This window comes from Triticum aestivum, chromosome 5B, assembly GCF_018294505.1.
Source record: "Triticum aestivum cultivar Chinese Spring chromosome 5B, IWGSC CS RefSeq v2.1, whole genome shotgun sequence".
Taxonomy (NCBI): Eukaryota; Viridiplantae; Streptophyta; class Magnoliopsida; order Poales; family Poaceae; genus Triticum; species Triticum aestivum.
The window spans coordinates 428,705,396-428,730,256 of record NC_057807.1 but is presented as its reverse complement, the minus strand read 5'-3'; the positions used below and the strand labels follow the sequence as shown (position 1 = coordinate 428,730,256).

The 24,861-nt window shown below is 46.6% G+C and overlaps 3 protein-coding genes across 7 annotated transcripts; 1 reads left to right on the top strand and 2 right to left on the bottom strand.

Moving 5' to 3' along the window:
* Positions 1 to 568: 568 nt before the first annotated feature.
* On the top strand, positions 569 to 3,772 carry LOC123112262 (uncharacterized). Of its 5 annotated transcripts, none has more exons than XR_006455318.1 (7): positions 569 to 1,019; positions 1,713 to 1,803; positions 1,921 to 2,072; positions 2,406 to 2,433; positions 2,529 to 2,637; positions 2,756 to 2,913; positions 3,333 to 3,772. XR_006455318.1 is itself a non-coding variant. In XM_044533210.1 (6 exons), exons 1-6 carry the CDS (start codon positions 741 to 743, stop codon positions 3,327 to 3,329), a joined length of 678 nt encoding a protein of 225 aa, XP_044389145.1. In that variant the 5' UTR covers positions 570 to 740; the 3' UTR covers positions 3,330 to 3,772. The 5 variants fall into 5 exon arrangements, 2 of the variants coding, with proteins under 2 accessions (XP_044389145.1, XP_044389144.1); XR_006455319.1 differs by having other exon boundaries at positions 3,311 to 3,772; XM_044533210.1 differs by lacking the exon at positions 2,756 to 2,913 and having other exon boundaries at positions 570 to 1,019; positions 3,311 to 3,772.
* Positions 3,773 to 3,885: 113 nt separating this feature from the next.
* On the bottom strand, positions 3,886 to 9,513 carry LOC123112261 (glucose-6-phosphate isomerase 1, chloroplastic). The gene is made up of 14 exons (XM_044533208.1): positions 8,832 to 9,513; positions 8,128 to 8,250; positions 7,907 to 8,005; positions 7,729 to 7,812; positions 6,998 to 7,141; positions 6,845 to 6,910; positions 6,693 to 6,761; positions 6,502 to 6,609; positions 6,334 to 6,386; positions 6,122 to 6,260; positions 5,871 to 6,027; positions 5,706 to 5,784; positions 4,341 to 4,407; positions 3,886 to 4,250 (listed from the first exon to the last, which is right to left on the bottom strand). The coding sequence occupies exons 1-14, from the start codon at positions 9,375 to 9,377 to the stop codon at positions 4,122 to 4,124; spliced, it is 1,863 nt and encodes a 620-aa protein (XP_044389143.1). The 5' UTR covers positions 9,378 to 9,513; the 3' UTR covers positions 3,886 to 4,121.
* Positions 9,514 to 11,396: 1,883 nt separating this feature from the next.
* On the bottom strand, positions 11,397 to 17,037 carry LOC123112263 (uncharacterized). Its single transcript, XM_044533211.1, has 5 exons — positions 16,816 to 17,037; positions 16,516 to 16,736; positions 12,643 to 12,747; positions 11,842 to 11,913; positions 11,397 to 11,751 (listed from the first exon to the last, which is right to left on the bottom strand). The coding sequence occupies exons 1-5, from the start codon at positions 16,895 to 16,897 to the stop codon at positions 11,680 to 11,682; spliced, it is 552 nt and encodes a 183-aa protein (XP_044389146.1). The 5' UTR covers positions 16,898 to 17,037; the 3' UTR covers positions 11,397 to 11,679.
* Positions 17,038 to 24,861: the final 7,824 nt, after the last annotated feature.

The window sequence follows — 24,861 nt, the reverse complement described above, 5'->3', positions numbered from 1 at the left end:
TTTACGCCCGCGAGGTGTGGCATACCTGTTTCAGCTCCTGGAGACTCCCCATTCTCACGCCAGATGTAAACGACACTTTCTTGCAATGGTGGCTTGAGCAAAGGAGTAGATTTAGAGGGAAAGCCAAGAGATCCATGGACACTGTCGTGATCCTCATTGCATGGGTCCTTTGGAAGCAACGCAATGCATGAGTCTTTAACAACAGATCGCGGCAGAGGTCCCCTTGCAGCTTATTGATGGTATCCAGCAGGAGATTGATGATTGGAAGAAGGCCGGTCTCGGCGGTGTTGGAGCTTTAGATGCTTTTACGAGAGAGTAGTCTTGCCCCCCCCCCCCCCCCCCCCCCCCCCCGGGTCGACTTGTTCGCATCTTGTTCAGGTTCTTGTACACAATTTTCTGCCTTCTATAAAAAGTGGACTCTTGGAAAAAAAGAAGTGGACTTTTCTCTCTAGATGTAGAGCTTGTCTCGATGTGGGGTCAAAGCCCTTGTATCTTGCAATTTGCAAGCAACATGAACGGCGAGCGTCCGCAAACGCAAACACGTGTGCAGGGAGGAAGCACCGTCGGAGACGAAACCAAAGCAGCAAAAACAACTTCTCCGGTTAATAATCCAATCATCGCACGGAAACACCACGTCTCGTCTCTCCATGTAGCAAAAGCAATTGGTAGCAGAAGAAAGACGCCACGCAAAGCCCAGTCCGGCGTCGCCTCCTCCTCCTCCGGCGATAGGGTTTCTCCCGATGGAGCAGCTCTCCACCTCCTCGCCGGCGGCGCCGCCCCCGCCCCCGTGGCGGCCGCCGACGAAGATCAGGCTGCGGCGCCAGAGGCTGGAGGCGCTCCTGCAGGAGCTCCGGCAGACGCTCGACGGGCTGGGCGACGCCGATCTCGGCGCCTCTCTCTCCGACGCGGACGCCTACACCGAGGCGCCCGAGTACGGGGACAGCGAGGGCGGCGGAGACGACGACGACGGTGACTCGGCGGCTTCGATGGCGAGCGACTCCGACCGCGCCACGGACCAGGTACGGACGCGGCGAGGTTTGGGACTTCCGAGCCTGAAAATTTTCAGACCATGAGGCTTTAATTAATCGCATTAACTGGCGCGTAACTGTTGACCAATTGCGGTAATTCGACCAAGTTCTCGTTAGGTTCGTCGAACTAACTTGATCGGTTATTAGCCATCTGGATCTGAGTTGCGTACCTCGATTCCGGAACTAATTAAAAAGTGTTTCGATACTACTGTTTCTCATATTTGTATGTGATTCGTCTGCTTGGCGAGTGCTGACTGCGGACGAGTTGCGAACATCTGGAGTCAGATAAGTCTACCATGGAAAGGTGTCCTTTTACTAGAAGCAGGATCAGATGCAGTGAGGTTATCCAAAATAAAGATGTTGACATCTGTGATGGCGGAACAGTGGAATGTGATGGTTTAGGCTAAACATCTTCCTAGTATTCATAAACTAGGAATATAACTGCCGTTAACAGTGGTGAGGATCAAGGATCAGTATAGCACGTGCAATCATTTTTCTATATTACATGTTATCCCCACTTTTCCCATTTAGAATGTGCACCGAACAATCTCATGTCACTTTGGTTTTATTTTCTCGAGTGATATGAGGGAGAGCATGGAGAGTTTTTATTATAGTTCATGTTGCTATGAAGCTGTTAGCTGTCCCAACGCTCTGAAGATTGAACGGCTTGCTTTCACCTTGCAGGTGTTTGATCTCCTTAAATCTAGGTTTGAGTCACCAGAATTTCTTCAGGAGTTCCATGAAATTCAAAAGTCTGTATGTCAAAACGGTGCAGGTATTCCTCTACTGAATAACTCATGCACTGGAATGTTATGTTTCGCATATCTTTTTAGTTAACCTTTCTCGAAATAGAGTTGTGATACTCTAGTTCATTTGATGTTCTTTGCTGCAGTTGAATTGGATACATCATGGGATGTGATAAAGGCGGGAGATTTGTGGGAAGATGATGACGACAATGGATATGTTCTTGTTAAGCCAGAGGATGCAGCTGAAGGGATAGCTTTCTTTGTAGCCACATACTTATCGACACTTACAAAAACCAAGGTAGGAATGTCCTGCTATTTTCACTTCAATGTGATTCAATCATCAACTTGAAACCTTCGTTCTTGTTCCCTTATGATGTGGTTTGATGCAATGAACAATCATTGGTCTAACGTCTGTCCACATGATAATCAGTATATCTGAGAAAAATTGGTTCATTTCTGTGTCACACATCTCTCTTTATAAGAGATGCCCCAGTCACCATGTTCCCGACTTGATATACTTGTGCTGCTCTTCTCTATAATATCTCACTGTCGTTTTTTTTACCGACTCGTTTCTCTTCATGTATGTGAGTTGATCTATACATCTGATCCATGAATATCTCATGTTCTACAGGAATTATCTCCTGATCGACTTCAGAAAGGTTTGCTCTCTCTTTTCTTTGTTCATCAGAATGATTACTTGAATCATTTCAAATGAAAGTTTTGATACTGAACTTCATCACCGCTCTTCTGTCAGCCCTTAAGAAGACATTTTCAGCCGAGAAGAGAAAAGGCAAACTTCGGAAGGCATGGGATGGGACAAAAGTCATTTATAATGTAGCTTCATGGGGTGCCACAGCTGTTGGGTAAGTTATTTCCTTGGGCATGAACTTTTGAGAAATGTTGACCCAACCTGCATAACTTGTTACTAAGCTTGAGTTCCCGAGGGAAATACTGCAAATTAGTTTTCTGTCCAATCCTCAGCGGCTAATTTCATTTCACAAAGCACACAAGCTGGTGATGAGCATAGTCAAATGTACTGCCAGTTATGTCTTCAGTGTTTGCCTCGGTCATCCATTTGGTAACCTCATCCAATCTAGTGGGTTACATATTGCTGCAAGCTTCAAAATGCTCCTGGAGAGGTTAGGCTCTATTAGTCTTCACTAGTACTCTTTACTAATTAACCCTAGGAGCAAATATGTGATATGTGTCAGCCCCATGATTGATCACTTCCAAGATCTGATGGAGTCAACTAATCTAGACTGGTTGTGGCCTATGTAAGATTGCCATAATTTGGGGCATCAATCGGGGATGGGACCTGTTCGGACAAGGGACAGTCACACCCTTAAAAATTGCATCTAGATAATACTCCCTCCGTCCTAAAATGAGTGTCTTGAGCTTAGTACAAATTTATACTAGAGCTAGTACAAAGTTGAGACACTTATTTTGGGACGGAGGGAGTAAATTATTAACAGCCCTTATTTCATTTGTAAGTACTGCATGTATGCATAATACATATCCTGTGTGATCTGATTGCAGTGCACATTTTTCATGGTAACAGCATCTACAATAACCAAGCAATTCTTAAGGCAGCAGGCACAGCCATTCAGATGTCCTGGCGTGTGGTGTCCAAGTTCCTGTGAGTGATGGGTGGTGGTGATTGTTGTTACTGGCGTGCTACATTTATTTAGGTATAAAGGATACCACATTGGTTGGAAATGTCCGAGTAGTTGATATACTGCCGATTGAAGAATTGAGGTCTAGAGTTTAGGTCTATTGGGATGCTTGAAGGATTGAGGCTTAGCGTTTAGGTTTGTTGATTGAAGGCTCGGAAGCCCATTTAAATAAATTACGCTGGTGCTCGAATGTAAATAGGCCATTAATTTGGCTGCGTGAAGCAACTGAAGCTCAGCATATGTATCCTAAAATGTAAATATGATTCATTTGATAACTTCACATTGGTGCCAGAATAAACTTCGTGAATAAACTGCACCAACTGAATGTGACCATTTGTTTGAATACTTCTATTTCTGTGCCAGAAAAGGCATATGCTCAAATTGATTGCAAACAATTGTACCAGATGTTGTATCGAATGGAGCTTTGACACATTACAGTGGCGATATTGAAACTCAGTAACATATGCAGGGCATCCTCCTTTGTTTTGTAACCGACGGCACTTAAAACCAAAAATCTGAACCCTAAGGCACAAGGAACAATCGTGCCACCACAACCAAATAAGAAACTAATGGCACATCTGGAGCATACATGGCCCAGCCACTGGTGTTGTTCCTTTTATTCCAGGAGACCCACCCAATTTTACAGATCCAAAACGCAAAGATGAATGGGGTAATCATACGTCGTCTACATTACATTCTCCAAGGTAAACCTTGACGCTTCGAGGAGAACCACAGCTACCTTCCGCTATAAGTGCTCTATCGTTGGCTGCCATGTGCTGAATTATTTTGTATATCATCTCAATCTGATGCAAATAAAACACATAATGCACGAGTTAAGATATTGCAAAATATAAGTTGGCAAAAAACAAAAGGCATCAGAAAGGTGAAATTACATCTTCAGGGCAATGGCAACGATCTGCGATTTGTTCCAGGGTCAATGGTTCAGCAGGGTCTTTGCAGCTGAAAGAGAACAAGAAACATATATGACCAACAGGAATCTAAGTACCCCCAGAAGGAGCATTCATAGGATTAATCAACGGAAGTCAAAGTACATGCATAAGTCAACAATATTTCATGTCTTCAGCGGTTCTGCTAATAACCTGGAACTCTGTGATGTGCTGAAACTGGAAGCACATTTGCAGTGAAACTAGCAATAAGAGATGCTTGTCATAGGGTAAAGTGCAAGCCATGACTGCGAGCTCGTCAAATTTAACCGAGTGGGGCACCATTTGGTTGCAGCGTCAATGGTTCAGCAGGGTCAACAAAAAACTGTAATAGGACTCCCTTAGGGCCAAAGTGCATCAATGGTTCTGATGGCCTTCAGGAAAATGGTCGCAAATGATAAGCAAATTTAGTCCATAAACAGAAAATCTAGCACACCTAAGCTTTAGATGTATATCTGGTCTGAGACAGTACAGTACCCTATGAGAGGAATGCAATGGGATGGATGGTAGAGGGCTGCCTGCGCCCGAAAGCGATGATTCACTTATCCCCTTGTCTATAGGGACCTTGTGGCATACGACCGCCACGACTCCTGCGTTATAGCAGCCCGTTTCTCTCTTTCTTTTGACTGTCTCGTGGATGGACGAAAGAAGAGAAGTTACAGAAGGGGCAGTGAAGGCTCGCCAAGTGGACAGCAATCCCCCACCCCCGCAGTCCTGTGTTGCAGTAGCGTGCCCTACTTTAATAAGGGATCAGTAGCTGGTCCGAGAGGATGATCAGCCACACTCGGACTGAGACACGGCCCAGACTCCTACAGGAGGTAGCAGTGAGGAATTTTCCTCAATGGGTGAAAGCCTGACAGAGCAATGCCGCGTGGAGGTGGAAGGCCTACGGGTCGTCAACTTCTTTTCTCGGAGAAGAAACAATGACGGTATCTGAGGAATAAGCATCGGTTAACTCTGTGCCAGCAGCCACAGTAAGACATAGGATGGAAGCGTTATCCGGACTGATTGGGCGTAAAGTGTCTATAGGTGGCTTTTCAAGTCCGCCTGTTCAAGCAGCAGTCTTGCTATCTGGTGGCATGTAACTGTCAATCATAATCCATGAAGAATTTCTGAAATCTAGATTATTCTAAAGAAAATCAGTTACCCAAGAAACATTCAGCAGGTAACAGAGGGCATGCATACTATGTAATCTAAACATTGCCTGGAATACTACGTAAAACAAGTACAGCTTCATCAAAGAACAAAAGATGTAATACCCCCTGTAAAAAAACGTCTTATATTTTGATGCAGAGGAAGTAAGAGATTTCATACCTGGCCTCATTGAGAACAGTCAGCACCCTTTTCTGAAGGGCCAATACCTCTCCTGCTGCTTTTTTCCCTGCCTCGACACCTGCATCATACAGCATATATAATGATAAGAATGAGAACAATAAGTTATGGATCCTGAGCAATACTAGTGCATCTTGAGGATAGTACCAGGCTGATGATATGCATTGATGTTTACTAAAGAAGCATAAATTCCAACTGCACGTTCATAGAGTGCAACCAGTGCTCCAACAGCTCTGGGAGTTACTTCTTCCACAGTAACGGAGATGGACTCTCGGTCATTAGAATAAAGAGCAGAACGTGTGCCCTGCGAGGTATAGGTTTCCTCTGTCATTAATTATCGTACTAGTGCACAAATTAACATAATTCTATCTCTTAAAATCTGAACGCTGAAGACAAACCTGCAACATCCCAAACAAGTAGTCACCACATGTGACTCCAGGTTCAAGCTCCCAATCATGACCGGGAGGCCTATCACGCAAAACCTCGATAAAAGTAACGAAGAAGTTGTGCACCCCTTCTCTTAGCTGTTGAATGTAGCTGCAACCATAGACAGTTCAGTAAAAGTTGCACTTTAACCAAAGTAATGTAAAAAAAATAACTGTGAACTTACGCATGTTGGTCGGTGCTTCCTTTGTTACCATATACCGTTAGCCCTTGATTAACCTGCCATTAAAAAATTATATGCTTAACAAAGCACATAACTGAGCACAAAATCTGGCAGCTGCCAGTGTAGATACAGAACATCAGGTACTGGGAGTAGATAAGCAAGGATACATACCCGATTGCCGTCAAGGTCAAATTCTTTCCCAAGAGATTCCATGACAAGTTGCTGTAAGTATCTACTCAAAAGTAGCAGACTATCCTTGTAAGGAAGTACGACCATATCCTGGAAGAGGGGTAAAATCACTAGTAAGCAAAGTACTGAAATCAGAAACCTTGACAGAAATTGTAACCAATGAAGACACAAACCTTACTGCCTATTCCATCTGTAGCCCAATACCAAGATAACGCAAGTAATGCTGCTGGATTTTCCTTAACCTGGATAAGTGCAAAGCAATATTTGAGACATCTCCATAGTCATATCATATGACCAAACTAGTCTATACATCTAAAATCCATACCACAGTGTTCCTGGTCTCCTCATCCATTAGTGCTGCACCAACTAGCATTTCCTTGACATCGATACCCTGGTAAGTGGCAAAAATCACTCATGTTAATCTGGAATTTCATGGAAGTCTGCTTCTCTGCAACACAGGAAAGCGGAAGGCACTGACCTGTAATGCAGCTGGAAGTAACCCCACCGCTGACAATTCTGATGTTCTACCACCAACCCAGTCAAACATAGGAAATCGATCTAACCATCCCTCTATTCTGGCAGTGTTATCTAATAGAGAATTTTCTTGAGTAATTGCAACACCCTGCAAAACAGATGTGTCATCAAATATCAAGTGTTTTACAATAAGGCTGTGAGCAATCTGTTTCCGTCTTAGAAAATTGTATGATTGTCTTATGCACAGTTTGCACACTGGTTTAGAAAAATCAATTGTATTATCAAGATGAATGTTTACTTATTAAGCATTGACAATGACCACAGAATTATGTATTGATGCATCGAATCCATAGAGAATCAAGTTATACGACACAACTAAAACACTACAAACGCGGTAAGAACTGGATCCAGGGCAGTTCATACAGATTCTCTCCTTATCACTAGTCTGTACATGAAACATGAGACAAATCATTTCAGTGTACCTCACAACCCTGATAGGATGGCATCAGCATCTATAGTAAATTAACAGTCCAGAGTAATATTCATTGGTTGCAGTTAAAGATTAGCCCAACATACAGCATTTGTCATTTCAATATACTCCCTCCGTCCCAAAATAAGTGTCTCAACTCTAGTACAACTTTGTACTAAAGTTAGTACAAAGTTAAGACACTTATTTTGGGACAGAGGGAGTATGAATTAACATGCAAAAGGGGGAAAAAGAACTGAGGTCAAAACCTGTTTTGAAAAATCCAGTCCAGCATCTCTGAAGGCTTTTTGTACTTCTAGTAGACCATTCCGGGTTTCGGGTGTACCACCACTCTGTACGTATAAACAAGCATGTGATGCGAACAAGTATCTAATAGTAATGGGAAAAGAGAGGCATAATAAGGAAATATAGGAACTATATATGTACCTTAGAGATTACAATTACAAGAGTAGATTTAAGTTCCTCCCCTAGTTGAGCAATTTGATGATCAATTCCAGCAGGGTCGGTGTTGTCAATAAATCGTATCTGATATCCAGCAGAAAAAGGGTAATGCTTGTAGTGCTTGAAAGTTGAAACACACCTAAATACACAAAATGGAAAAATGCAATCAAGGTACATTGCGCAGATTAGAAAACTCAGGACAATACCTTCAATGGGGGGTTATCAGGCGCAAGTGCCTCGGAAACAAATTGAGGCCCCAAAGATGATCCTCCAATTCCTATAGAGAGTATTTGAGTAAAACGACCAGCCTGAGACGACGGAGGTTTAATCTGCATTTTTATAGCAAAACTGGCTTGTAAGAGCTTGTAGTGAACTAATGATTATTAGTGAGGTACAAAAAGCCTGAATAAGCTTAACATAATGGGCAGCTATCTCTTGTATGAGGCACATTCCCTAAAATGCAAGCAAGACAATCTCCAAACTGTGTGTGTGCTTGTGTTGTGCGTATTACAATGACAGAGCATGCTTACACACAAACATACTTAAGACTTCTCATGGATGGCATATCGCAGCAACATAATTGTACAACAAGAACCTGTATGGTCAACTTCTTCTGATAATTTCGTCACGAATGCTTCCAGGTGCCTTGCTAGACAACAAAAGCTAGCTACCACTGGCACCCTTTCTCTGAGTGACTATAAGCAATTGCATTGCTTCAACTCACCCCTAAAATTAAGCTTTAAATCATGGCAGAGATATACGTAAATACAGAAGAGTGATACCGTTGTTGCATCACAAACTCGCATACTCCTTTATCAACCCTATATATACTCAGACCTCAGGAGCAGCAACAATTCAATTCAATTCAATTGTATGAAAAATAAAAATGCAGTAAAAAAAATGCTCTGACCTTGCCAGAGACGATGTCCTGGGAGAAGGCGAGGATGTGGTCGACGGTCTTCTCGATCTTGGTGCGGAGGAAGGAGTTGGGGGCGAGGCCGGGGTCGCGGAGCCAGTAGTGTCCCACCATGCGGCCCTCGTCGGGGTTGGCGATGGCGCCCTTCTCGAGCTCCCCCATGGCGACGAAGGCCCGCTGCATGAGCGGCTCCATCTGCAGGAGGAAGTCGTCGGTGAAGCCCATCCGGCTGACGTCGACGAAGAGGCCCAGCTGCTTGTGCTGGTAGAGCCACTCGACGTAGCGGTCCCAGAGCTTGATCGGGTCCTTCTCGACCGCAGCGCCGCCGCCCTGGCCCGGCGCCCTGGACGCGAGCGGCGGGGCCGGGGCGTGGGAGTGGGAGGAGCCGGAGGAGGAGGAGGAGGAGCGGGAGAGGTCCGCGATGGAATGGGGCGCGCGGAGGCGGAGGTGGGAGGGGCGCATGAGCAGCTGCCTCCGCAGCCGGAGCCGGCACGCGGAGGAGGAGGAGGGCGGCGCCGCCGCGCCGGAGATGGACGCCATCTCCGCGGGGGTCGCGGTGGGCTGGCTCTGGCGGCGGCTCGCTGGTCACGGGCGGCGGCTCACGCGCATCCAACTCCGAGGAGAGGGAGAGGGTGGGGAGGGTTTAGTTGGGGGGGGGGGGGGGGGGGGAGTCCACGAGGAGAGTTGTTGGCCTCGCTGGGCTTGGCTTTATCTGGGGGAAGACGAAGGCACAGGACGACACCAACCACGTCACCAGCGCCGGGCGGACGTACCCGTGGCCCGCAGGTCAGCGTCCGAGCGGGTGGACGCGACCGTTTCTGCGCTCGCGGCGGCTAGGAGGCGGGGTCGCACGTGCGAGAGAGGTGCGGCGGTGTCGCCGGCGAGGGCCGGAAAGATCTGAACGGCGGAGAGGGACGGCGAGAGGCAGAGGCCAACGGCAGGTGGGGTCGAGGAGGATCTTTCCGTGAGGCGACGGACGGGACAGAAACTGCGACAGAAAGTATTGAAGCGACGAACGCGCAGCTGGTGATATTTGCGTGCGCGTTCGCGTCCGCGCACTGGAAACGGGAATCCCATGCGTGTGTTTCTTCTCTGAATAATTGGGTCCGGCAACTCTGCGACGTGCATTTCTGGAAGCAAATGCGTTGGTTTGTGCCGCTAGGAAGGCGACGTTTGTTTTCTTTCAAAAAGGAAAAAAGGCGACGTTTGTTTTCGGAAAAACAAAAAGGCGGCGTTTTGCTACGGGCTGACGGAGAAAGCTAGCTATTCTTTCTTCCGATGATGTGGAGAGCAATTCAACTCGCTGCGTGTGGTTTTGCTTCTCCGTTGTTCAAAACTGAAGAGCCGCGGTGGCCGTCGTACACCTCTAGTTTGGTTTTCTGACGGCATGTGTGCTTTTCATCCTTCATTCAAAACCTTGCTGCCTTCGGTGTGCGTTTTTGTTCTTTTTTTGGGATAACCAGCTAATACAAAAGCACGATACAAATCCTGATTGCTCTTGCGACCAGCAGGCTGCCCCACAAGTGGCAACTGGCGAGCCTATTTTGGTTAGTCTATCTATCTCCATGGTTATGATCTCGAGAAGTCCCATGAGCCTTTTTATCTTCTTGACTGATTGAACAGATGACCATTCCTTGCTTGCTCTATCTTGATCGGTAGGAGTAGAAATGTGAATGCACTGAATACACCCGCAAAAAAAAAAAATTTGTATCGTGTTTGCGGAGAGATATTGTCCTGGTCGGTAGGCTCATTTCTCATCTTTTGTTATTGTCCGTACCAATCTGTCGATCAATAGATTAATGATCAGGACGACTCTCCTCCGCCTTGCTGCCTGGTCGCATCTGTAATAGCCGCCTCGCCTCGCCCCCACAGCCACAGGGCAAAAACCCCAGCCGATTCCTGCCTCATGCTCAGCGCTAATGGCCATTTAGGAAAGCGACTGCCCCCTTCCGACTATGATAGACTACTAGAGAGAGACCAACTAAGCGCCTTTTAGGAAAGCGATTGCCTCCTTTGCCCTGTGATGGGTCAAAACGATTGAACAGTTTGACATTGTTCTCGAAAAAAAAATTGACAGTTTGACACTGAGCTGCTCGGTTGACCTTACCTTCCTTCTGCGGCCTCGCAAGCCAAAACACAAGGCCGCTGCTCGTTCGATCGAGGTAAACGTTACGAATGCGCGCCGTGGCTAAACCCAGGAAATCAAGAATTGTTTTCGACAGCGAGAGCAAGAGAAAGCAACTGTTTTCCAGAAACTGGGTAGTCCTGGTGCCTTCTTTGCATGCAGAAAGAAAACGGCATGCTTTGTTGCTGTTGCCGAGGGGGCGGCGATTCTCATTTCAACAACGACCAACACAACCTGGCTGGCCGAGGGACAAAATAACAAACACCAACCAAAGTAGGGCACGGAAACAGAGTGATAATCAGGTTTAAAACTCTCTGATTGCAACTGGAACCCTACGACAGAGACCGCCACCTGAGCCTGACGCGGCTGCACTCAACGACGGATGGCTTGAATAATCAGCCGCCCCAGCAGCAGGCCCCACGGAATGCAAAGAGTTGTTCAAGACGGCATTTGCCCCGACACTTTATTCCGACCGAGTGACGGAGAGGCGTGGCGACAGTCAAATGACAGGATTCGGTATAGCTAATTCAAAGGCAGCCACAGTCTGAAGGAAGGCCTGAAATGAAGTACTACTACTGCACTAATTATTCAGAGCACTTTCTTTTATCGAAAAAGGGAAATCAGGCATGGGTACCAGGTTATCTCTCCGCAAACACCGCCGGGGTTTTAGTGCGACCTCTTTTTCACTAGGGCTACAACGGACCGCTGGAAAACTGATCAGTCGTCACGAGACCCGAGCACCTGCCTCTTGATGGAGCCGATTCTCGTGATCAGCTCGTCCCTGTTTTCCTGCATCATCAGAGGTGTCAGGTGTACAAACATCAGCCCGGTGTTGGTATTTATCGATGAAAAAAATTTCAAACTGGGCACACTAATCACCTTAAATATCAGGTACCGCGAGGTGAACCAAACCGTGAAGCCAAGGCCAACCACTTCCATCACCTGAGGAACCTGCCCCATGTACAGTCATATTGTGAGATTCACCAATTTCCATACGCGTTTCTTACAGTGTTTTAGAACTTATTTAAAAAGAAGGGATGTTTTCTAGAGCTGGTACAATTGTTCAGTGTGATCAGGTAACTGTTTCACTAAGATCTAAACCAGATTCTATCCATTGGTGGAATCAGCAAGTCTGCACTGCTCACCATTTCCAGCAAATAAACTAATCCCTCCTTCCCGAAAATGCAAGTCCTATTTGTTTTGTCCTAAATCAAATTCTCTTAAGTTTGACGAAGTTTATAGGCAAAAAAAAAAAGTCCACGTCTACAATACTAATAGATACAGCATGAAATGTATATCCATAGTGTATTTATTTGGTATCACGGATATCGATATTTATTCTTATAAGCTTGGGCGAACTAAAAGAAGTCTTAGGACCAAAAGAATAAGACATATATTTTGCAATTCAGGGAGTATGCTCCCATTTTTAGCTATATGCTTTCTCCAAAACAAACTTTTGATTCGTAATTCTTGCCTTTTTGCCATATCATGCTATTTCAAGTGTGATAAGCAAGTCATGGAAGTCTAATTTTCATTTTTCCTATTCCAATTGATATCTACAAATAAATGGCGGCAAGTTCAAAGCTAGCCAGTTTTCAAACCAGATACATATTATGATACAAATAAATGGCGGCATTGGGATCAGGACGGGACAAGTGTGAGAAATAGAAAGAAACGTACCACAGGGACTGATTCAAGTGCAGAAACCACTATCGATGATATCCAAATAGCAACAATGGCGGAGGACCCATAGACTAGAGCAGTATATGAACTGTCAGAATCCAACTACATAAGACAGTTACACATAGTTAGTCCATTAAAACTGCATTACCGCAACCAGTGCACAGATAGCACAAAACAGCATTTTTCACAGCAAGAGCAGCCCTGAAAGAAATTTAATGGGATTTAAGAACAAGAGAGTTCCAAATATTATATCGTCCCTAGTGAATGTAAAATATTCACTCAATCGTATCAAAATTACAGCTGTATGAACTGAAAAGACTAGTAGATTTTCATTATGTAAGATCCAGAAAGTAGCTTAATGTAATTATAAAGGCAAAACAGTGTGACCAAATTACCAGAGATTCTGAATCCAACATATAAATTGCTGCTCTTACTCATTGTCTTTTGAAAACAAACCTTCAACTTAGTGTATCATAAAGTGTTTACCTTTAGAAATATATGCATTTCAACAGATAGTTTTTCTTTGCTTAGACACATATGTGCTTCTATGAAAAAAAATAAAAGCACAGAGAAATCAGTTGTAACATCAGCAGAACTACTTCATTAGGATAGACTAGCAGTGGATGCAAAGGCAACTGTTTTTTTTTGTTCACAAAACACCCACGATTTGAATCTGGATTCTGAATTTGGAGGACAGTTATTGGGATCTCTGCATGTAGATTTTGCTAAAACTTTGTGATGAGCCCAGATGTAAGGAGCAAGAGGACAAGGTGAACAGACTGTCATCACACATTTGCATCTCTATAGGAGTAACGAAAACACAATCACTCTCTAAGCATTCACTTTAGGAGATAGTATAACCAACTAACTAAGAGCATCTCCAATAGATGATGTAAATTTGGAGATGTAAAAGCGAGTGTTGTATAATTTACGTCACCAAAAAGTGCTTTTAACATCTCCAAAAAAGAGCCAACTCCAACATATGTTGTATATTTGGTGATGTAAACCTCCTACTCCAACAGATGATGTATATTTGGTGATGTAAACCTCCTACTCCAACAAATAATTTTGTCAAACACGTTGCGTGCGAGGTGGAAGAAACTGGCCGGCGGTGGGTCGGAGCGTTGATGGGCAGCACAAAGCCTGTCTGGAGTGGGCGGCGGGTGCTTCAACAGCCTCTGGACGGCTGGGCGGCTGCCGGAGGACTCCGCTCGCGACGACGCAACGGCAGCGGCAACGACCGAGAAAACGCGGGCTCGGCGGGTTGCGGTGGTCGCGCGGCTGTCCTACTAGCTTCAGCTATGGGCAGCGCCTACCAGGGAAGGCGGACGTGAGCTGCTACAGCCATTAGGCCGCCAAACCTCCGAATCGGCCGCGCGGTCAATGGCGGGGCGGACTCAAATCGGCAGCGGCTAGGGTGGCGCAGCAGGCGGCGGGAATAGACTACGGGGTCTCGGCGGGGTCGGGGATGGACGGACGGGCAGTGGCGGCGGCATTTCCGAGCACAAATCGCCGGAGACGAAGGCGGGTGGTCGTCGGCGGGGCAGACTCAAATCGGCAGGTCATAAGCGGCTAGGGTGGCGTGGCTGGCGGCTGGGATAGGCAGCGGGGTCGAGGACGGACGGACAGGCGGCGGCAGCGGCGTTTCCAGGCAGAACGCCGACGGCGGAGGTGGGCGGGCGGCAGGCAGGCGGGTGGGAGGGAAATGAAGGCAGTTGGGCGGTTGGCGCGCGACTTGGCGAAGGGTAAACATCGACCTATACTGCGCACCCCCCGCGTCGCCCCCGCTCGGGCGACTCGGGCGGGACACAACCCTAGCCGCCGGGGCTCCCCGTCCTTCTTCCCCTCCCTCCGCCGCCGCCGGAGGACGCCGCCGGCCTATAGCCCGGGGGCTGACGGCGGTGGCGGGGGCCTTCCCTCTCTCCTGCGCCATGGGGGCGGTGCGGAGCCCCGCGGTGTTTGGAGGCACGGCCGATCTAGCCTTGGGGGCGTGGCGGGCCTGCCTACCGGCGGCGGCGCGGCGGCCGCCTCGGCCTAGGGCGGATGGTGGCGGGTGCGGCGGCTGGCCCTGCTTCGGGCAGCGGCCTTGGCTGCGTTCGGCGGCGGCGGCCGGGTCGGCGGCGATGGACCATCTGACCTCGGTTCGGCGGTGGCGGCATGAAGGGCCTGGTGGTTGGGTCGGCGCCATGTGTGGTTTGCCCTCCGGACAGATCTGATCTGGCCGGTGCGACCTTCTCAATGTGCGGCGGCTCAGATCGGCGGCGACCCGTGCACATGATGCTTGATGGAGGTTCCTTCAGCGGATCTGGGTGAAAACCTAGTTCTCGGCTTGATGCCAAGACAGGCGTTGGTGGCACTCTTTTGTGTCATTACCTTCTTGAAGGCATCGCCGTGGAGAAGCTCTAGACCTCTATCCGCTACCTCCGGGGAAAACCCTAGATCAGTAGATCAGATGACGGCGGCGCGTTGGTGTCGTTTCCTCCTTGGGGGCGTCATTCTTGGAGGCGTACACGGGTTCGAGGGACCAGTGGGCGGCTTTTTTGGTGGAGCGGTGCTTCATCCTGCACATTGATGATGGCGGATCTCGGCGGCATGGTGCAGTGGAGACTCGGCGCCCGATGCGAGGTGCTGGACTCGCGTAGGAGGGGGTTGTTGTCTGGCGTCATGGTGGCGTCGATGGTGGAGTGGCCTGACAAGGTAGAAACCTCAATATCTGCTCTGAAGACGGACCAGTGGAAGATGGCGGCGACGACACATGTGAGTGCGTCAGACCAGTTCATGCCCCAGACCCGGTATGTGGCTCGGCTGGGGCTTCTGGCTTTTGATGATAGGCTTAGGTAAGTGGATTGGGTATTTGGCCCAGCTAGCGCCCCTTCATCATATGGATAGGAGTAGTGGCATATGATGCCAAGATGGCGGATTCAGGCATATTGTTGTAATACTTTGTAAGGTCCTCGAGAATAATCAATAAAGTGGCCGCATGCATCTCCCAGATGCAGAGGCCGGGGGTCATCCTCCTTTTCTAAAAAAAAACTTGGAGGAGGTGATGTAATTTTTTTTGCATCTACATCATCTGTTGGAGGTGGGTTTTTGGGCCTCGGAGATGTATAAGTTAGTTATTTTTGCATCTACATCATCTACTGGAGATGCTCTAAGGAACCTCCTAGTACACATGTGACTGAAATTTCGTTAACTGCTTTCTCTCCATTGACCCCAACTCTAAATGTCCGCCTCTCCCGTAGTCACCGCAGTCGCCGCCACTGTCCATCCCTTCTTGTCAACCCGCTCTCCGACACCAGCCCGTCACCCTAGGCCAGCGCGCGACCCCCACTGGCCTTCCCACTAAGCACAGAGAGCATGAGTGCATCTCGGGTTCCGGTGAACCCCAAACTCCACTCAAAAGACCTCTCCAGTAAGGCCACCAGAGTCAGCTCTGCCTCACAACTCTAACAACCTCTTCAGCAAGGTCACCCATTCTCTCCTCGGCCTCCATATCAGCTCCATCACGCAGCTCCGGCAAGTACTTGCCCCACCAGACTGGACGAAGAATCGCACAAATTGCTGTGCAAACCGAGGGCTGAAAATAACCTGAAATTCGGGTAATTTCAGGTAACTGTGCTCTACAAAATCTGTTTAAACTACCGTAACTCGATATCAAACTCCCAGCACATTCATCACCATAACCCAAAGATGGCAATGGCAACTTGTTTGTTTTCTGAATGTGGAACAAATCAGGTGCATCCTGGAGCTCATCTGAATACTGAAGCAATCTGCCCCAATCTATATGCTAAACAAACACACTGAAACCTTGAGCAAGACAGACTCCTTGCATACAAATCGGCAAATACCAAGGCGGGTGCACGCGCTCACCTCGACGCCGAGCTGGCTGAGAACGCTCCACGGAGCCAGCTCGCCCTGCACCAGCCCGTCTTCCTCCCCGTTGCTCGCCTCCCGGCCGAAACCATCCAGCCCCTCCCGCTTCGCCGGCGCCGGCGCCGGCCACTCGGGCTTCTCAGAGACCAGACGTCTGAACCCGTCCGAGTCCTTGGCCGCACGCACGGCCAGCAGCGAGGCTCCGGCGCGGCCAAAACCTTGAGCAGGGCTAGGGTTTTAGCTCTCGTACTTGCATTTTCACTGGATCCGAAAGTGAGAGGCGGAAGCTAAGCGCACCTTGCTGTGGCAGGGAGCTCGTCGTGGGGCGGGGAGGGAGGCGCACGAGCGCGGCGGCGGCGTGTGAAGCGCGCGGAGCCATCGGAGATTATTTTTTCCCTTTCTTCTTCCAAGCTTGTGTTTCTGCTCGAGTGAGACTGGGGGGTGGCGACTGGTTCCGGAGGAGCTCGCCGCCCCACTGCCTGTCTGGGTACTGCCTCTGCCTGTCGACTGTAGTGCCCACACGAGCAAAGTGCGGAGAAAAAAAGTGGGCTTTCTGCAGTTAATAGAAAGGCTTTCTCAGTCCAGCGGCTGCTTTCGTTCAAAAACAAAATTGTAGTGGGATTCAACCCTCAATTTTTTTGTAGGAACCCCTTTTTTCACTTTAAATTGGTCTAAATACGCAGAATTTCTGACTTTTGGCATAGGACTAGATCCAGTAACCGATGGATTCTTATCCTTTTAGGATTCAAAGAAACGGCCTATGTTCTTGCTTATTCCTTTTGATTCGAGTGACTAGCATTTTTAAATATGAGGAAGAGCTAGTTTTCGGTCATCTTTATAGACTCTTCATTTAGTACCTTGATATTCACAAGGTTCCAAGTGCCAACTTAGATGTCGAATTATGAATCGTGACCCTAAGGGTCTTTCAGTGTCCGATAATAAGTCTAGTAGCAGCAAAAGTCTCACCTCATCTTCAAATTGAATAAAGTTGATTTATAATGCTTGGAATGTGTTCACACGATCTGTAATTTGAGTGTCATGTTTGTACCTCAAACACATCAATGGTTTTGCTGAAGCGCATCTTTTCGATACTTCTTTTTAGGCGAACAACTCCTCTAACTTCTTTCATAATGTGTGTGGATGTATCTCATCAGTGATATGGTTCAAAACATTGACATCGACCCATTGTTGAATAAACCCACAAGCTTAATGTTGAAATATCTTCCGTTAATCTTCACTAATGCCTCCGACATCTCAATCGAGAAAAGTGGCTCACGATATTCTTTGACATATAACAAGTCTTGGATCATGCCCTTCCATGATTGCTATTTTGTATCACTCAAAGATGTCATCATGTTAGTATTCACGTCCATCTTTCATAACAAGAAAATCAGTAATTAGCATAAGCAAACAAAAACTCTGATACCACTTATCTACTTTTTGGACCCACGACAATTATTTTTTTTGGAGCATGGCAAATTTACATTATGGGCCATGGCAAAATATATTGGAGCATGGAAAATTTACTTCATGGACCATCGCAATTTATTTTTCTTTTTGCATCATGACAAATTTACTTCATGGACCATGTCAATTTTATTGAAGAATCCTTGGTATATTATTTTTTGTTTTCTATCATGGCAATTTTATTTTTTGTACCATGACAAGTTTATTTGTGCACACTAGCAAGTTATATGTAAACATCACATGGCGAATTTTAATTTCATGAGACCACTTTTTCACAATTTTTCTTTAAATATTTTTAAGCCATCATCTTATGTGACAATGGAAACTTAGCTTCAAACTTATTCGTTAAGTTTTCCTAATTTTTTTAAGTTATGGCAATTTTATTTTCTCATGCACGGCAATTGTAAAATTTCTTTTATGGCATTTTTTGCTACAAACATCATGCCTACTTTTTGTGTCTATAAGATATTTCAATTTTAGATATGCGAAACTTTTGTACAAACATACACCTCACCAACTGGTTGTTTGTATTGTCAAGTCATTGCAAATTTCATTTAAGGCATTTTTATTCTATTCGTTTGAACATGAAGGCAGTTTTATTATACTCCCTCCGTCCAAAATTAGTTGACGCTCCAAGGGATGTATTTAGATGTATTTCAGTGCTAGATACTGAAGGAAATATGCCCTAGAGGCAATAACAAAGTTGTTATTTATATTCTCTTATATCATGATAAATGTTTATTGAGGCTAATTGGTTCACTGCCAAAGTTTGGCATCGCCAATATTTGGAAAGCCAACATTTGGCAAAACCAAAAGTTGCCAAAAATTGGCAACTTTTTAAGAGGTGGGCAAGAACCAATTGGTAGCCAACCAATTGAGCGCCAAATTTTTAGACTTGCCAAGAATTGGCATGCCAATTATTCATGCTAGAATTGTATTCACCGGAAACTTAGTACATGTGTGAATACATAGACAAAACAAAGTGTCCCTAGTATGCCTCTACTTGACTAGCTCGTTAATCAAAGATGGTTATGTTTTCTAACCATAGACATGTGTTGTCATTTGATGAACGGGATCACATCATTAGAGAATGATGTGATGGACAAGACCCATCCGTTAGCTTAGCATAATGATCGTTAAGTTTTATTTCTATTATTTTCTTCATGACTTATACACGTTCCTCTGACTATGAGACTATGCAACCCCCGAATACCGGAGGAACACCTTGTGTGCTATCAAACGTCACAACATAACTGGGTGATTATAAATATGCTCTATAGGTGTCTCCAAAGGTATTTGTTGGGTTGGCATAGATCAAGATTAGAATTTGTCACCCTGTGTATCGAAGAGGTATCTCTGCGCCCTCTCGGTAATGCTCATCACTATAAGCCTTGCAAGCAATGTGAGTAATGAGTTAGTTATGGGATGATGCATTAAGGAATGAGTAAAGAGACTTGCCGGTAATGAGATTGAACTAGGTATGAAGATACCGACGATCGAATCTCGGGAAAGTAACATGCCGATGACAAAGGGAACAACGTATGTTGTTGTGCGGTTTGACCGATAAAGACCTTCATAGAATATGTAGGCACCAATATGAGCATCCAGGTTTCGCTATTGGTTATTGATTGGGGATGTGTCTCGATCATGTCTACACAGTTCTCAAACCCGTAGGGTCCGCATGCTTAACGTTCGATGATGATTTGTATTATGAATTATGTGTTTTGGTGACCGAAGTTTGTTCAGAGTCCCGGGTGAGATCAAGGACATGGTGAGGAGCCTCTAAATGGTCGAGAGGAAAAGGTTCATATATTGGAAGGTTATATTTGGACATCGGAATGGTTCCGAGTGATTCGGATATTTTTCCGGAGTACCGAGTGTTGGAAATATGCCCTAGAGGCAATAATAAAAGGATTATTATTATATTTCCTTGTTCATGATAATTGTCTTTTATTCATGCTATAATTGTATTATCCGGAAATCGTAATACACGTGTGAATACATAGACCACAATCAGGGACGGAGCCAGGATTCTAACATAGGGGGGGCAAGGTTTTCCGTGTGGTGACTCACTGGATTTTTTTTTTGTGCAAAGATGATCGTGGCTTAGGTTAATGAAAGATTCCATCAAAAGAACAAAACATGTGGTGGCTTTGAACAATTTCATTTTTACTAAAAGTTGACATATAAGAAATACAAAGGGTAATTCACATGCTAATGAAATAAATCTTTCTGCTGCTGGAAGGGATAAACAATGCAAAATCTTATCTCATTGGTCAGGACTCAGGAATATTTCCTAATAACAATTTTACGTATACAGTTTGTGTTGTCCCAATCATTTAGTTCTAAAGGTACAGATTAATCTAATTACAAAATATAAGCCAAGGATGAAGTAAAGAGAATGAGAATCGAGAGTAATTACTTGCCTCATCGCCGAGCTAGCTGTGCGGCCGGCCGGCCGTCCGTGCATCCATTGGATCGTCTTGCCCCCTTCGACAATCAGATCTTGATTTAGGAATTGCATGGCGCTGAATACGGAACTGCCCTAGACGGCGGCTATACCTTAGCGATAGCATCGGAGGCAAGTAAATAAAAGGAAAGAAAACGACGCTAATTACGTCCTTCGTCTTCCTGTTGTGGGCTGCTGCAGGGGCCTGCTATAGATGGGCTTTACAGTTTTGCACTTCTCGTGGTTAGGGGGGGCGAAGTTAGCCATGCGTTCATTATTTTCACCTACTTTTACCAAAAGTTTGATCGTTATTATGTAAAAACAAAATCGTCAGGGGGGGTCTAGCCCCCCCTCGTCCCCCCTTGGATTCGTCCCTGACCACAATATGTCCCTAGTGAGCCTCTAGTTGACTAGCTCGTTGATCAACAGATAGTCATGGTTTCCTGACTATGGAAATTTGATGTCATTGATAACGGGATCACATCATTAGGAGAATGATGTGATGGACAAGACCCAATCCTAAGCATAGCACAAGATCATGTAGTTTATTTTGCTAGAGATTTTCCAATGTCAAGTATCTCTTCCTTAGACCATGAGATCGTGTAACTCCCGGATACCGTAGGAGTGCTTTGGGTGTATCAAACATCACAACGTAACTGGGTGACTATAAAGGTGCACTACAGGTATCTCCGAAAGTGTCTGTTGGGTTGACACGAATCAAGACTGGGATTTGTCACTCCATACGACGGAGAGATATCTCTGGGCCCACTCGGTAATGCATCATCATAATGAGCTCAAAGTGACCAAATGTCTGGTCATGGGATCATGCATTACAGTACGAGTAAAGTGACTTTCCGGTAACGATATTGAACGAGGTATTGGGATACCGACAATCGAATCTCGGGCAAGTAACGTACCGGTTGACAAAGGGAATTGTATACGGGGTTGCTTGAATCCTCGACATCGTGGTTCATCCGATGAGATCATCGAGGAGCATGTGGGAGCCAACATGGGTAACCAGATCCCGCTGTTGGTTATTTACCGGAGAGCCGTCTCGGTCATGTCTACATGTCTCCCGAACCCGTAGGGTCTACACACTTAAGGTTCGGTGACGCTAGGGTTGTAGATATATGAGTATGCAGCAAACTGAAAGTTGTTCGGAGTCCCGGATGAGATCCCGGATGTCACGAGGAGTTCCGGAATGGTCCGAAGGTAAAGAATTATATATGGGAAGACGAGTTTCGGCCATCGGGAAAGTTTTGGGGGTCACCGGTATTGTACCGGGACCACCGAAAGGGTCCCGGGGGTCCACCGGGTGGGGCCACCCATCCCGGAGGGCCCCATGGGCTGAAGTGGGAGGGGAACCAGCCCCTGGTGGGCTGGTGCGCCCCCCCTGGGCCCCCCTCTGCGCCTAGGGTTGGGAACCCTAGGGGAGGGGGCGCCTCCACTTGCTTTGGGGGGCACTCCACCCCCCTGGCCGCTGCCCCCCTTGGGAGATCCCATCTCCAGGGCCGGTGCCCCCCCTGGGGTCCCTATATAAAGAGGGGGGTGGGAGGGCAGCCGCACACTGACATCTGGCGCCTCCCTCCCCCTTGCTACACCTCCTCCTCCCGTAGTCGCTGGGCGAAGCCCTGCCGGAACCATGCTGCATCCACCACCATGTCGTCGTGTTGCTGGATCTTCATCAACCTCTCCTCCCCCCCTTGCTGGATCAAGAAGGAGGAGACTGAAGTAAATATGCCCTAGAGGCAATAATAAAGTTATTATTTATTTCCTTATATCATGATAAATGTTTGTTATTCATGCTAGAATTGTATTAACCGGAAACATAATACATGTGTGACTATATAGACAAACAGAGTGTCACTAGTATGCCTCTACTTGACTAGCTTGTTAATCAAAGATGGTTATGTTTCCTAACCATAGACAAAAGAGTTGTTATTTGATTAACGGGATCACATCATTAGGAGAATGATGTGATTGACTTGACCCATTCCGTTAGCTTAGCACACGATCGTTTAGTATGTTGCTACTGCTTTCTTCATGACTTATACATGTTCCTGTGACTATGAGATTATGCAACTCCCGTTTACCAGAGGAACACTTTGTGTGCTACCAAACGTCACAACGTAACTGGGTGATTATAAAGGAGTACTACAGGTGTCTCCAAAGGTACATGTTGGGTTGGCGTATTTCGAGATTAGGTTTTGTCACTCCGATTGTCGGAGAGGTATCTCTGGGCCCTCTCGGTAATACACATCACTATAAGCCTTGCAAGCAATGTAGCTAATGAGTTAGTTACGAAATGATGCATTACGGAACGAGTAAAGAGACTTGCCGGTAACGAGATTGAACTAGGTATTGGATACCGACGGTCGAATCTCGGGCAAGTAACATACCGATGACAAAGGGAACAACGTATGTTGTTATGCGGTTTGACCGATAAAGATCTTCGTAGAATATGTAGGAGCCAATATGGGCATCCAGGTTCCGCTATTGGTTATTGACCGAGAATAGTTCTAGGTCATGTCTACATAGTTCTCGAACCCGTAGAGTCCGCACGCTTAACGTTACGATGACAGTTTTATTATGAGTTTATGAGTTTTGATGTACTGAAGGAGTTCAGAGTCCCGGATGAGATCAGGGACATGACGAGGAGTCTCGAAATGGTCGAGACGTAAAGATCGATATATTGGACGACTATATTCGGAGTTCGGAAAGGTTCCGAGTGATTCGGGTATTTTTTGGAGTACTGGAGAGTTACGGGAATTCGTATTGGGCCTCTTTGGGCCATACGGGAAAGGAGAGAAAGGGCCAAAAGAGTGGCCGCACCCCTCCCCTTGGACTAGTCCGAATTGGACTAGGGAAGGGGGGCGCACCCTTCCTTCCTTCTCCTTCTCTCTTCCCTTTCCTTCTCTCCTACTCCTACTACATGGAAGGGTTCCTAGTTGGACTAGAAAAGGGGGAATCCTACTCCCGGTGGGAGTAGGACTCCCGTAGGGCGCGCCATAGAGAGGGCCGGCCCTCCCACTCCTCCACTCTTTTATATACGGGGGCAGGGGGCACCCCATAGACACACAAGTTGATCTACGGATCGTTCCTTAGCCGTGTGCGGTGCCCCCCTCCACCATATTCCACCTCGGTCATATCATCGCGGAGTTTAGGCGAAGCCCTACGCCGGTAGAGCATCATCATCGTCACCACGCCGTCGTGCTGACGGAACTCATCCCCGAAGCTTTGCTGGATCGGAGCCCGGGGATCGTCATCGAGCTGAACGTGTGCTGAACTCGGAGGTGCCGTACGTTCGGTACTTGGATCGGTCAGATCGTGAAGACGTACGACTACATCAACCGCGTTGTCATAATGCTTCCGCTTACGGTCTACGAGGGTACGTGGACAATACTCTCCCCTCTCGTTGCTATGCCATCACCATGATCTTGCGTGTGCGTAGGAATTTTTTTGAAATTACTACATTCCCCAACAGTGGCATCCGAGCCTGGTTTTATGCGTAGATGTCATATGCACGAGTAGAACACAAGTGAGTTGTGAGCGATACAAGTCATACTGCTTACCAGCATGTCATACTTTGGTTCAGCGGTATTGTGAGATGAAGCGGCCCGGACCGACATTACGCGTACGCTTACGCGAGACTGGTTTCACCGTTACGAGCACTCGTGCTTAAAGGTGACTAGCGGGTGTTTGTCTCTCTCACTTTAGCTGAATCGAGTGTGGCTACGCCTGGTCCTTGCGAAGGTTAAAACAACACTAACTTGACGAACTATCGTTGTGGTTTTGATGCGTAGGTAAGAATGGTTCTTGCTAAGCCTGTAGCAGCCACGTAAAACTTGCAACAACAAAGTAGAGGACGTCTAACTTGTTTTTGCAGGGCATGTTGTGATGTGATATGGTCAAGACGTGATGCTATATTTATGAGATGATCATGTTTTGTAACCAAAATTATCGGCAACTGGCAGGAGCCATATGGTTGTCGCTTTATTGTATGAAATGCAAACATCCTGTAATTGCTTTACTTTATCACTAAGCGGTAGCGATAGTCGTAGAAGCAATAGATGGCGTAAACGACAACGATGCTACGATGGAGATCAAGGTGTCGCGCCGGTGATGATGGTGATCACGACAGTGCTTCGGAGATGGAGATCACAAGCACAAGATGATGATGGCCATATCATATCACTTATATTAATTGCATGTGATGTTTATCCTTTATGCATCTTATCTTGCTTTGATTGATGGTAGCATTTTAAGATGATCTCTCACTAAAGTTTATCAAGAAGTGTTCTCCCTGAGTATGCACCGTTGCCAAAGTTCGTCGTGCCCAGACACCACGTGATGATCGGGTGTGATAAGCTCTACGTCCATCTACAACGGGTGCAAGCCAGTTTTGCACACGCGGAATACTCAGGTTA

What these genes read in the sequence shown, in the direction of transcription:
- LOC123112262 (XM_044533209.1), top strand. Translation starts at nt 741, where the DNA reads ATGGAGCAGCTCTCCACCTCCTCGCCGGCGGCGCCGCCCCCGCCCCCG. An exon ending in CCGACCGCGCCACGGACCAG is followed by an intron (nt 1,020 to 1,712) that starts GTACGGACGCGG and finishes TTCACCTTGCAG; the next exon opens with GTGTTTGATCTCCTTAAATC. An exon ending in TGTATGTCAAAACGGTGCAG is followed by an intron (nt 1,804 to 1,920) that starts GTATTCCTCTAC and finishes TCTTTGCTGCAG; the next exon opens with TTGAATTGGATACATCATGG.
- LOC123112261 (XM_044533208.1), bottom strand. Translation starts at nt 9,377, where the DNA reads ATGGCGTCCATCTCCGGCGCGGCGGCGCCGCCCTCCTCCTCCTCCGCG. An exon ending in TTGTAATTGTAATCTCTAAG is followed by an intron (nt 7,813 to 7,906) that starts GTACATATATAG and finishes TTATACGTACAG; the next exon opens with AGTGGTGGTACACCCGAAAC. An exon ending in CAATGCATATCATCAGCCTG is followed by an intron (nt 5,785 to 5,870) that starts GTACTATCCTCA and finishes TGTATGATGCAG; the next exon opens with GTGTCGAGGCAGGGAAAAAA.
- LOC123112263 (XM_044533211.1), bottom strand. Translation starts at nt 16,897, where the DNA reads ATGGCTCCGCGCGCTTCACACGCCGCCGCCGCGCTCGTGCGCCTCCCT. An exon ending in TCAGCCAGCTCGGCGTCGAG is followed by an intron (nt 12,748 to 16,515) that starts GTGAGCGCGTGC and finishes TGTCTTATGTAG; the next exon opens with TTGGATTCTGACAGTTCATA. An exon ending in CACTTGAATCAGTCCCTGTG is followed by an intron (nt 11,914 to 12,642) that starts GTACGTTTCTTT and finishes TACATGGGGCAG; the next exon opens with GTTCCTCAGGTGATGGAAGT.